The sequence below is a fragment of the Arvicola amphibius genome, chromosome 14 (assembly GCF_903992535.2).
Source record: "Arvicola amphibius chromosome 14, mArvAmp1.2, whole genome shotgun sequence".
Taxonomy (NCBI): Eukaryota; Metazoa; Chordata; class Mammalia; order Rodentia; family Cricetidae; genus Arvicola; species Arvicola amphibius.
The window spans coordinates 32,241,011-32,253,604 of NC_052060.1; the positions used below are offsets into that span (position 1 = coordinate 32,241,011).

At 43.2% G+C, this 12,594-nt stretch overlaps 1 protein-coding gene across 1 annotated transcript in view; it reads left to right on the plus strand.

Moving 5' to 3' along the window:
* Sec24d (SEC24 homolog D, COPII coat complex component) overlaps positions 1-12,594 on the plus strand; it is an 86,711-nt gene that overhangs the window by 54,159 nt on the left and 19,958 nt on the right. The window contains exons 11-13 of the mRNA XM_038311056.2: positions 3,844-3,968; positions 9,851-10,042; positions 10,915-11,008. Of these exons, the coding sequence (XP_038166984.1) occupies positions 3,844-3,968; positions 9,851-10,042; positions 10,915-11,008 (411 nt within the window). The remainder of the gene's footprint in view (positions 1-3,843; positions 3,969-9,850; positions 10,043-10,914; positions 11,009-12,594) is intronic.

The following is a 12,594-nucleotide window of genomic DNA, read 5'->3' on the forward strand; positions in this document are numbered from 1 at the left end:
AACTGCCATGCTGAAATCTAAAGTGGCTGTACAAGTTTGCACTCCCACCAGCAATGCAGGAGTATTTCCCTTACCCCACATTTTCTCCAGCAGAAGCTGTCATCAGTGTTTTTGGTTTTGGCCATTCTGACAAGTATAAGATGGAATCTCAGAGTTGTTTTGATTTGCATTTCTCTGGTGGCTAAGGATGTTGAGCATTTCCTTAAGTGTCTTTCAGCCATTTTAGATTTGTCTGTTGAGAGTTCTCTGTTCAGGTCTGTACCCATGCACAAAACTCAGGTCCAAATGGATCAAAGACCTCAACAAAAGGCCAATCACATTGAACCTCACAGAAGAGAAAGTGGGAAGTACACTTGAACATATTGGCACAGAAGACCATTTCCTAAATATAACCCTGTAGCACAGATACTGAGAGCAACAATTAATAAATGGGTTCTTTCTTTTAAAAAAAAGATAACAAAATTAACTTTTCTTATCAAGTCACTGGCTGTCACACACTATGCTGCCACCACGGAGCTGTCTACAACTGTATGAAATCCTCAACACAGAGACTGACTTCTCAGCTCTGCCCTTATATAGTAAAGATAAGAGGGTGTCTTTCTCCTGGCCCATCATGTGTGTGTGTATGACTCCTGTCTAGAAAATGACTACTTATTCTCAGCTTACTGACTAGATGGAAGTTCATTATGAGCACGTGTCCTCGTTTATTCGTTCCAACGGGTGCTTCCTTTTCTTCATCAAACTTAGGGGACATTTTTGTTTTATCTGTTCCCCCGTGATATCTGTGCTTTTGTATGTGTGTCCTCCTCCTAGATTCTGGCACGTTGGGGTCTCAGTTTGATTTGTGACATTTCTACAGTGTCGTGTTGTGTGCCATGTTGTATAGGGACAGGTGAGAGTGCTTCAGTTGCAGATCAAATGTATAGAAGGTGATGGTGCCACCCTGAGCCTGTGTCTGTGGGGTCAGAGCCTTACCTCCCGGTCAGCACACCATGAAGTGTGTAGCCAAGTGTTTTACAAAAATCAGTATGGAGTTTCCCTGAGGAAACGCAAATCTACCATCAGCTTTTCTTCTTGAATAAGAATGTAGGGCCTTTTTAAAGTTAATTTTAATTCATTTTGACATATCTTAGATACCTTGAATGTCCAAACAGTTCATCTTTTTGCCATAAGAATTGCCCCAAACCAGCAATATGATAAACAAGTTCAAAGACTATACCTAAGAAGCATGTCTGGTCACAGTATGACCCTGAGTATGCTACACTGTGAAGGACGAATGGTCAAAGCTGGGGAGAGCGTGGTCAGAAAGGCACTTATCGGGAAGTGGTGTGAGCAAGTTCAGCCAGGATCAGATAGCCGGGCTCACACTCACCTCGAATCCCAGCACCTGGGAGGCAGAAGCAGATGGAGCTCTGTGAGTTCATGGCCATCCTGGTCTACATAGTGAGTTCCAGGACAGCCAGAGCTAGTGGGACCCTGTAAAAAAAACAAAAACAAAACCCAGAAAACAAACAAAAGCAAATAATAGTAATAATGAAAGAATACAGCGTGAGCAGAGAACTGCCTGTGGAGGGAGAAACTGCAGTGACCAGAAGTGGATCACAGGGACGGCTCAGTCACTTCTGCTCAGGGTCTCTGAAGACACTGCTGGTGACCGGTGTGGACCCATTGTAAGCACCAAGATTGCTGGAGAGTGTACTCCATTTTCTTCAAAACCTCATATGAATTCAAGTATTTTTTAGACGCTATGTCAAATAAAACATATTTACTACTGTCCTGGCTCAGGTTCTGGGGATGGGAGTGTGATTCTGTGTAGGAAGTATTTTGGAAACCTCAGCCACTTAAACTGAGAGAATGCGTATTGGGAATGAGAAGTAAATTAAAGAAGTATTTTGAGACAAATCTGTCCTTTTCCTACTGGGTTAGCCTTGTGTCTCTGGGGTTTTAGATTTTTGTACACATTGTAAAGGAAGTTTTATAGAAAGTGTGGGTTGACAAGCTGTTGAGAGCTTATGTTACTTTAGTAGGGCTGGGGATAAAGAAAAGTGGGAGGCAGTGGTTTCCACTGATTTCTGCTGCCATACACACATGCACACACACGCATGCACACATGCCCACGCACACACGCACGCGCACACACATGCCCATGCACGCACACACATGCCCACACGCACACACACACATATGCCCATGCGCACACATGCATGCACACATGCCCACGCGCGCACACACACGCATACACACATGACCCCCCCCACATGCACGCACGCACACACGCGCACACACACATGCCCACGCACACACACATGCACGCGCACACACATGCACACACGCACACATGCGCACACGCTGGCTAGAATGGAAGACTGAGAGGGTCTATGCGAAAGAGCTAGGGGCCCTGGGTCCACACCAAGTGGCCAGAGAAACTTTTTTTTTTAAATGTCTGAGGGAAACAGGTCAAGTACAGCTTTAGCCTCGAGCTGTCGTGTGGTGCTGCCGCTGTGGTGTGGAGGAACGGCAGATTAACTATACCCATGTTGAAAACAAGTCTGGCTGAGTGAAGGGTTCCTAGAGAGACAAGCAGGTCAGCGAGGAATGACTTATGGGGAGTGTATGGGAGAGTATAAGGATAATAAATAAGATACAATTGGGATTGTCACCGAGAGGTGTTGCTTTATTAATGAGAATGGTTGCTATTTTTATCTGGTCTCATCTGTATTATGGAATAGAGGAGATGGGACTTGGGAATTGAGAAGAAATCCTCACATAGACACCAGCAGAATTTCCTCATTCCTTGGCTGTTGTGATTTTGGATATGGAAAAGTGACTTTTCAGACTTGAGTTATTATATGTATTTGAAATGGGGTATTTATTAGAACAGTATTATGTCTATTACAGTAGATACAGACCAGATCGATGAGATCATTTATAAATCTTATCATCTAATAATTGAAATTTATTTTAATTTTAGAACATTTTTACACTTTACCATAAGCTGAAAAAATGTTGGTCTTGGGTCTTTATTCTCTAGTGGAGGTCACTGATGATATTTGCCTGTGGCTTTCTTTTCTAAACATTTTATAAATCCCAGCTGAAGGATCACTTCCTTATGAGCTATTTGGACACCAGCCAGGTTGGGAAACAGTGAGAGCCCGTTTTCATAACAGCTGCTTTATGTTACAGTAACTGTTGCAAAGACATAGGAAAGGGACCATTTTTCTTTACCACAAACATGAAGTAAGTTTGGAAAGCATTTTATAATGTATATTTTAAGGTATGCAGTTAATCTTAATAGACACTTTCCTATCTGTAGCTGAGTGTGGTGGTGTGGATATTCCTGTAATCCCAGCAGTGCAGAGGCTTAGGCAAGAGAGTGAACTGTGCTTGAGGCCAGCCTGAGCCACACAGTAAGACCTTGCTTCCAAAACAAAACAAAACCAAAAAACCACATGTCCAAAACCAAAGGAAGTGGTGAGAGACCTGAATCATGATATCTCAGTTAATGAAGCTTAGTTCCAGTTTCCAAAAATGTTGATTTTCAATTGTACTCCTTTTGAACATTCCTTTTCGGCCCCAAATGCATTTCCTCCTATAAGAGAGTTTGCTGCTTAAAGGGCTGGCCCAATACTCCCTCTGTTAATATAGCGGAAAGTTCCTGTCGTAACCTGGAGAATAAGTGGCTTCTTTTATTTATTTTTATAGCGGGGACTGAGTTTCCTAGAAAGTTATTGATCCATAGAGGTTATATCCTAAGTATTGACTGAAGCATTTGATTGGCCTTAGAGTTTGATTGTGAAATATACTTAGTTTGTATCTACTTGTGTGCCGTTTGCCTTCCTGCAGAAGAATAAGCCTCCCAACCCACCAGCCTTTATCTTCATGATCGATGTCTCGTACAGTAACATAAAGAATGGACTGGTCAAGCTCATATGTGAGGAACTGAAGACCGTGCTGCAGAGACTGCCCAAGTAAGAGAACTGCTCTTCCTCTGTGAGATGCTGTGTGGCTGAGCTGGTGCAGACTGGCTGGTTAATATCATTTGCTAATGGGAACATTGTAGCTAGTCACCGTTCTTCCGAATATTCAGAATGTCAGAGTGGATATTTGTATAAAGGAAAATAATGATAGATAAATGAAAGGTCTCAAAATACTTTGTAAGCTGCAAGGAGAATCCCAATAGTATTTGGGGAAAACTTGGCAAGACTGTTTCATAAAAGCTGGTGGTTGCTGGGAGTGGCAGAGTTCAGAGGGTCCCAGAAAACGGAACACTTGTAGAAAGGGACGGAATCTTTATAGCCAAAGTCCCTTCTGCCCTTGTGATGCCAGCAAACTCCTTCCTGCCTCCTGTGTACCCTGGCTTAGCAGCATGAGGTGAGCCTCTCTGTCATTCCAGCAAGCAGCACTTGGAAGGAAAGGAGGCAGCTCTTCATTGACCTGCAGCCCAGCAGGTGACTAGACCCTGTCTTGATGACCTCGCCGCTGCAGACTGCTTTAAAAGGCTAGCTTGCATGCTACCTGCTGTAGACGAACAATGGAAATAAAATTAATGGCAGTTTTACCCATAAAATATAATTGTGTACGTGCATACCTTACATTAAATTTGGAAGAATTAAAAACAGATTTGCTTTAAAAGGTCAGAGAGGGGTGCACAAAAAGCATTTTTATGTAAATAAAACCCTTAAAGAGAGATCGGAAAGAAAGGGCAGTAAGTAGTTGGTAGTGCCCTTTCATTTTTCTCTCTGTTCTCCACTGAGACTAAAATCATGGTGAGGTCCAGTTGTCTCTGTGTACAAACTAGCTGTTTGGAACTGGAGCTGGTGCCGAGCATGGAGACTGGAGTAGGGAGTCATCTGCCAAGAGGCCATGCATAGCGCATAGGGAGGCCCTGGCGTGCTGTGCAGGCCAGGACATGCTGTGCACCCCATACCTTTCAACTCCTTGCTGAGCACACAGGGCAACATCTGTTCTGGGTGGGGGCATTTGGGTGAGGAGGGATTCCTCAGCCACGGTGCTTTGTGGCCTTTGAACGCCCACTCCTCTGTAATCCCCCCCCCCCCCCCCCCCCCGTGCTTTGTGCATGAGAAACTAAGATGAGTAGGCTCTGGACCTCCCACAAGCAGTTCTGTTTGTATCTGTTAAGCGGCACTCATAATATTGTGGAGATGGTTTGGAAAACAGTGTATGTTTGGAAAACACTGAGGTGACTTCAGACTGGCCCGAGGTGAAAAGCGAGATGGAGCCAGCTGCAGGTGGCAAGCTAAGGCCCAGATGCCCTGAGACTGCTTTGTCTCGTGTCATTGAGGATTGGTTTTCTGCTAGATGCCATGCGCTTCACACGGAACCCGCCCGTGGGCCGTCTTAAGTTCAAATCTGGATTTGACGGTTAGTCTATAGGAAAGGGTTAGTTTATAAGAAACCACTCCAGTTTCTGTAAACAGGTTCTCCTTTTCTTGTCTCCCACTGAGTCAGGCTAAACTATCTTCACCAAGTCACCCCACAAACCCCTTGTTCCTCACCAGGAGCAGTGGCGTGAAGCGTGCAGCGCTTGCTCTCAGACCTGCAACCACACATTCTGTTCTCACTGTACCCGCAGTCCCCTGAAGCAGATGTGTGACTCTGGCAGGAGACGAGAGAGAAAAGTCGAAGGCTACAGCTGGTTACTCTCTGATGCTATCAAATCTCTCTAAACTCTGTGTTGTCAAGCCAACCATCTTCATTTGAAAAAAAACAAAACACACCTGGTTGCTTTCTGTCTGAAATTTGTTTTGGTCTTTGTGTATATGCAGCTTTTTTTTTTCTTTTTTATGGTAAGAATGCCCATCAGTTTGATTGATCTTCTTGTACTAAAGCAGGTGGCATGTTTTACATGATCCCTGTCAAACAGTCTGCATGTACTTGCTGTTCTAGAATGTTCTGAATTTTCTGAAAAGAGAAACCCCTTCTTTACTGCTTGACTCTGAATTTGCATCTTGTTTTGAAAAGTTTCTAGATTTTCTGACTTTTTTGGAACAAGGAGGAAAAACTTTCCAATCCTTCATCTGTTACTGATAGTAAATCACTGAGTGAATTTGACCTTTGCTTCTTTCCAATGGTGATGAATTAAATATTGGACATGGGGCTGGCAGGATGACTCAGTTAATAAGCACTTGCCTTTGTTTTATTTTATTTCAAGTGCAAGGGCCTGAGTTCAATTGTCAGAACACAGATAAGAATGCCAGGGCTGGTGGCTGGATGCTAATCTGGCACAATTGGCGAGCTCCTGGCCAGCGAGCAACTTTGTCTCAAAGGAAGTGACTGGTGTCCCGAGGATGGCATCCAGTGCTCTCTGCTGGCCTCCACACATACCTATAACCACATAAATATACACAAACAGTACAAAAGAAGACAACTGTCTAAAAATAATGGAAATTCATGAGTTTGGAATTTTGTGGTTTATCTGCTTACTAATGTCTGTGGTATTGGTCTGCTGGATTCATATATTAAGCAATCTGGCTGCTGTTGGAAACGCAGAAGAGGAAGGCCCGTTAACCCCTGTCATCTTCAGGCACCCCACATAGTTCTGTGCAACCCTTCATGTGCTCTACAAAGCCATAGAGTCATTCATGTGCTCTACAGAACTGTGCGGAGTCCTGCATGTGCCCTGCAGAGTTAGGATACAGCCCTGTATGTACCTCACAGAGTTGTACAGAACTAATGGGGAAAGGCAGTTTTCTTCGTGTGATATGTTATAGTGTTGAGGAAATTTTAGGACAGTTACATCTTTGAACAAATTTTTGGAAAGTTTTCATATTGTTTCTCAAATTAAAAAGCACGTTTCTATGAAGATAAGTGATAAGGTTTTACAATGATGTGAGATGTTCTGATTAGATGCTCTTTAAAAATGTTAATTTAGATTATCAGCTATCCCTGTGGATCCCAAGATGCTCTTTCCCACCCAGATAATATATGGCCAAATCCAGTAAGAGGTATCAGTCTGGAGTATTGCTCTCTTTTTCTGTGTGTGTGTGTGTGTGTGTGTGTGTGTGTGTGTGTGTGTGTTGCTTTGACTCCAATCTAACTATGAAAAGAATCAGTCACTCATGATTTATCAGACATTTTTATTTATGCAATGAAAGGTTACTGGGAAACAAAAGTGAATGAATGACATGCTAGTGAACTGTTTGTCAAATAAAAAAACATAATTTGTAGCATTTTCTTATTGCACGTGCCAGTATTTCGAGCCAGGGTGATTTTAAACCAGAGTTGAACTATCATGACGGCAGGAAGGGGTTTATTGACTCGCGGGTTAAGGGCACACAGCATCATAGTGGGTTGGTTACATCGCACCTGCAGTCAGAAAGCAGAAAGAGATGACTACCACTCCACAGTGCTCCCCCTCCCTAGTTATTTCATTCAGGTATGGGGATGCACACATGAGTGCAGGTGCCCACAGAGGCGTCTGTAGATGACTTCACATTTCTCTGGTGCTGGAGTTACAGGAAGCTGTGAGCCACTAGAGATGGTGCAGAGAACTGATCTCAGGTCCGCTGCAAGATCTCTAAATGCTCTTAACCACTGAGCCATCTCTCCAGCCAACTTCGTCTTTTTCATCTCCAGCCTAGGACCCCTCCCCCGAGGAATGTTAACTGCCCACATTCAGGATGAGTCTTTGACCTAATCTAGATAATCTGCCACAGACATGCCGAGAAATCTGTGTCTCAGTTCATTCGCAATCCAGTCAAGTTAAAAGCCGGGATTAACCATTACAAGCTCTAATTTGCCACCCACAGTCCAGTGTCTCACCAGCAGATGAGTCGTGTTCAGTAAAACCTGAATTCTCCACCTCAGTAGGCTTTGTGGAATGGCACGGCACGGGGCAGGGAGGGGTGGTAGATGAGTCTTGGGCATTTCCTTCTGTTAGCTTCCATTTGCACTGGACCTGAGAGAAACGCTTTAGAGGAATTCAGCTGGTCCCCTCAGGAGATTTCATAGGAGGAAGGATTTATGCTTGGTCTCGATGAACAGATTTTTAATGGCAGGGAAGCGGAGAAAGCCCAGAAGCAGCGCCGTGTTTGTGGTGTTGCTTGGGGCGGCGCGGCATAGAAGCGTGGAAGCTGCTCATGTGACCCCAGACAGCGCAGGAGACACCTATGTGTGTTTTAACCCAGTAGATGGGGACTCCCATTTCTGAAAGCATTGCAAATGTCCAAAAATGTAAGCTTTTACCCACTGCTCTTGCAATAGGTTATGAGAACCTTTGAAACGTTACCAGTTTATCAAACCACATTGAGGTAAAAAAAAGCAAAACAGGTAAAAACCAGTTCATGTCAGCCTGCACTCAGAGGTCTGCAGTGAAAGCTGACATTTCAACTTGAGATGTCTCTTGTGGGCGCTTTCATTTCCTTTTTATCCCCTCACGTTCAAGTTGCTCATATGTAAACACAAACGCACACACACACGCACACACGCACACGCGCGCACACACACACACACACTTCATTCATTGATTATTTGAAGTTTTTGAGACACTCTGATGTAGCTGAGGCTGGTCCTAAACTCCTGATATTCCTTTCTCTATCCTCTTAAGTGCTTGGGTTACAGACAACACCAGCAACAGCCTCAATATCATTGATATTATGGAGAAAATTCAGGAATGAGAAGAGTACCCCCTTCTTCAGAGGAACAGTGTCCTAAGCAGAGATGTCACTGAAATGGACGAGTCAGGGGAAACATCACGTACCTTTCTATTGTGGTTGTCATTGAGACTCTGAGCACTGTGTAGTATTTGCTGGTGGAACTTAGCATGCCCGTGGCATGGGTATTTTAAGGCCGTCACGAGCGGGCAGAAATGTGGTCATCAAGCAGGCCACTGGTGCCTGTGCCGCTAAATTCTAATATCTTTGCTATGGACTGAAGTGAATGAGTTCATGCTTATACTTTCTGGAACACTAACAAACTGTTTGGATCTCCTGAAAGAAAAGATGCTGGTTAGTATAGTTTCATAGGTTTCACTTCCTGTTACGACCATCATAAGAAATCTTATTTATGAGTGTAATTTACTTGCTATTATATGTTCCTTTGGCAGGTAGTTAAAATCTAGCGATTGCTACATTGAGATGTCATAGGATGTGTAGCAAAAATATCCCACAGGAGCCAAAAGTCCTTTTCTATCAGTAAGTCAAGCGCCCCCTCCCTCTCGTGCTTCAGGTGTCTCGTTGCTTTGGTCTTTTAGTTACTTCTAAGAACATTTTATTTATATGAATGTAATAAGCCCATATTGTTCATGGAAATTCTAAAATTTCTATTTTCTATGAATTGTATTTAAGCTAGGCATAGTGGAGACTGCCTTTAATCTCAGCATTTGGAAGGTAGAGCAGGCAGATCTCTGAGTACAAGGCCAGCCTGATCTACAGAGTGAGTTCCAGGACAGCCAGGACTACACAGAGAAACCGCATCTTAAAAAGACGCCCCCCTCCAAAAAAAAGCAATTAAAAAGAAAGAAAAGGAAACCCATGAGCAAATATGTATGAAGTGTTTTCATAATATCTAACCCTTGACCTAGAATTTGGAGAATGCTTTCCCATGTCGACCTGCTTATTTTTGAAGTAATCCCTATCCCTTCCTGCCGTGATCACTATTGCTTTCTAAGGGCAGTCGAAATTAAAACCAGAACTTTATGCCTTCCTTGTGTTCTATAGGGGACACAGTTGTTGAACTTAGGTAGAAGCCTCGTCACACAGGCAAAAGAGTGAAGAAGGCAAGATGTTCTCCAAGTCCCAAGTCTACGGCATCTTCATGACCTCCGAGAGAGAGTCAGACTGTGGTCGTGAGAGCTTGTGTCTGAAGTTTGGCTCTGTTTTTTCTCTCCTAGGGAGGAGCATGAAGAGACGTCTGCCATTCGGGTTGGGTTCATCACCTACAACAAAGTTCTGCACTTCTTTAACGTCAAGAGTAATTTGGCTCAACCTCAGATGATGGTGGTGACCGATGTTGCAGAGGTCTTTGTTCCTTTGTTGGACGGGTTCCTTGTCAACTATCAAGAATCTCAATCTGTGATTCACAAGTAAATATCAGGTGTCTTCTAATTAAATGCAAATCAGGTGCATGGTTTAAGTCATGTTGTGTTTCCAGCTAACTACAAATATTGTTTGATGTTGTCGTTAGCAGGAGGCTTAATGCATAGGGTATACAACTCTTGTGACTTATGTTATATTTACCCCTTTCTGGTATAGACCAGTTAAAAAATATTCAGTCTCTTGAGTGAGGTGACCCAGACCCAGAAAGACAATTATCACATGTAGTCACTCATAGGTGGTTTTTAAACATAAAGCAAAGAAAACCAGCCTACAAACCACAATCCCAGAGAACCTATACAACAATGAAGACCCTAAGAGAGACATACATAGATCTAATCTACATGGGAAGTAGACAAAGACAAGATCTCCTGAGTAAATTGGGAGCATGGGGACCATGGAAGAGGGTTGAAGGGAAGGGTAGCAGAGAAAAATTTAGAGCTCAATAAAAATCAATAAAAAAAAAATTCAGTCTCAGCCTTTAAATTCTTTCTCCTTGATGGAGAGGGGATGAAAGGGAAGCATTTCTTGTGTGTACTGTACATATTAAGATAGTGTTATTTAAAGAGTCCTGGGTATTATAAATAGGTATATATTAAATCAAAAGCATCTACAAAGAATGTAATTTAGTAAATGTTCCATCCAAAGAATAGGTTTTGGTGCCGGACTGTGCTAAAACATCCTCCCTTAAGGAGTGTCTGCGTCAGGTCGCCTGTTCCCTGTGGGCAACAATTACCCTCACATGCTGTCCTTCAAATAAATGTCATCTTTGTTCAGACTTGAGACATCAGAGATTTGTCTTCTGAAGTTTGTGAAAGATTTTCTGAGCACCTAAAACCCTTTCCCCGTTTGTTTCCCTCAGTTTATTGGACCAGATTCCGGAGATGTTTGCTGACTCTAATGAAAACGAGACAGTCTTTGTCCCTGTCATCCAGGCTGGCATGGAAGCACTCAAGGTGAGCAATGGCCACCTCTACTTGGTAGTAGATGAAGTTTGTAACAGAGAAATTAGCAAGGAAGACCTGTGTGCGAAAAGAAATACAATCTTCATTAAATCCCTAGGTTCTTAGGGTTTCTAAATGTGCCCCGTTTTCAGGAGGAAATGGTCCAAGCCACAAGCACTTCCTGTGTCTACACTCCGTGAGCATCATAACAGCTGTCTGGTTAGGATTTCAACTTAGCCCCTCTCTTTGGCTTTTAGGTGAACTTTTTGTGATCTATTTTCAGAGTTAGTTCAGACAAATCAGAGCTATCGGATACGATGAGAAAAATTCCAGTTCTGTTGTCTCCTTCCTTGGGGTTTTCAAACACGCAGAGGTGAGGCCTGGGGATAGTTGGTGTCAGGGAAGTGGCTGATGGTCATGGCTTCACTCGCTGTGTAAGCGGAGTGATGTTGTCCTTGTGTCCATTGGGAAGCCTGAGCTCGAATGTCATTTCATCTTGCTAGAACTGAAGAAGGCAATGTGATCTGTCCCCAGTTGCTGTTTCTTTAGCACAAGAGCTGAACCTCTTGGTTTTGACAGCTCATTCCTGAAGCTAGTTTTAAAACTGTGTTATTAAGATTAACTCCACGCCAGCTTCTAAAATAGAATGACTAGTAATAGCAACAAGAACGATCCAGGTGCACAGGGTTAGCGGGGGTCTAGGGCTGGCCTTAGGAACTGATCCCACACGAATGGTGCATCTATTTCTGTAGCCTGACCCTAGCACCTGATTCTAGTCCAGGTTTTCTGATGTCTGAGTGCTCAGGTGGGGGTATAGGAGCATTTGCTCGTGGTGTTGTCGATGTCTTCAGCTGTCAGAGTAATGGGCCATTTAATGTAAATCTAGCAATAGATTTCATATCGCAAATGATTTGACGGTATTAGAGTCGCCACCACTGAAGGCCATCATTGATCAACAGAAAGCCTTGGGAATTATGATATTCCATATTGCAAAATAACTAAAATCTTGACTGTTCCTTTTCATTTTGGAAAGGTTTGCTGTGTTGTCTGTGATGTCCTCCAGTGGGAAGTCCGTTAGTAAATCTCCCCGCACATCATGAGTCACAAAGGAAACTAAGCATCGCTCTGCTTTAAGCCAAGACTGGAAGCGATGTCTTAAGTATGTGCTTACATCTGAGGGGCATGAGGAGCGAGTGGTGACAAGCTGTTCTTTGTCTCAAATTTGATGTCGTGATAAATCATTGTCCGTAATAATAGTAATATACTCCGAAGTTGTTTCTGCGGTGCTTGCTGTAGCAGGAAGCCTTCCCTGCCATCCATTCGTGACATTCTGATTTCTGTCATTCATGTCTTTATAGCTTTTGCATTATGTTTTTGTTTACAAGTTTATTGTTATATTGTTTATTAATACATTAATCCTTGAAGTTTACAAAAACTGTCTTGGTGTTGCTTATCTTTGCTGTGAGGCAACAGATGACCAAAGCAACTTAGTAAGGAAAGGATTTATTTGGGTTGTACATCTGTATCAATGTTCATCCTCAAAGGAAGGCAGGGCAGGGACTCCAACAGGGCAGGAACCTGGAGGCGGGAGCTGGTGC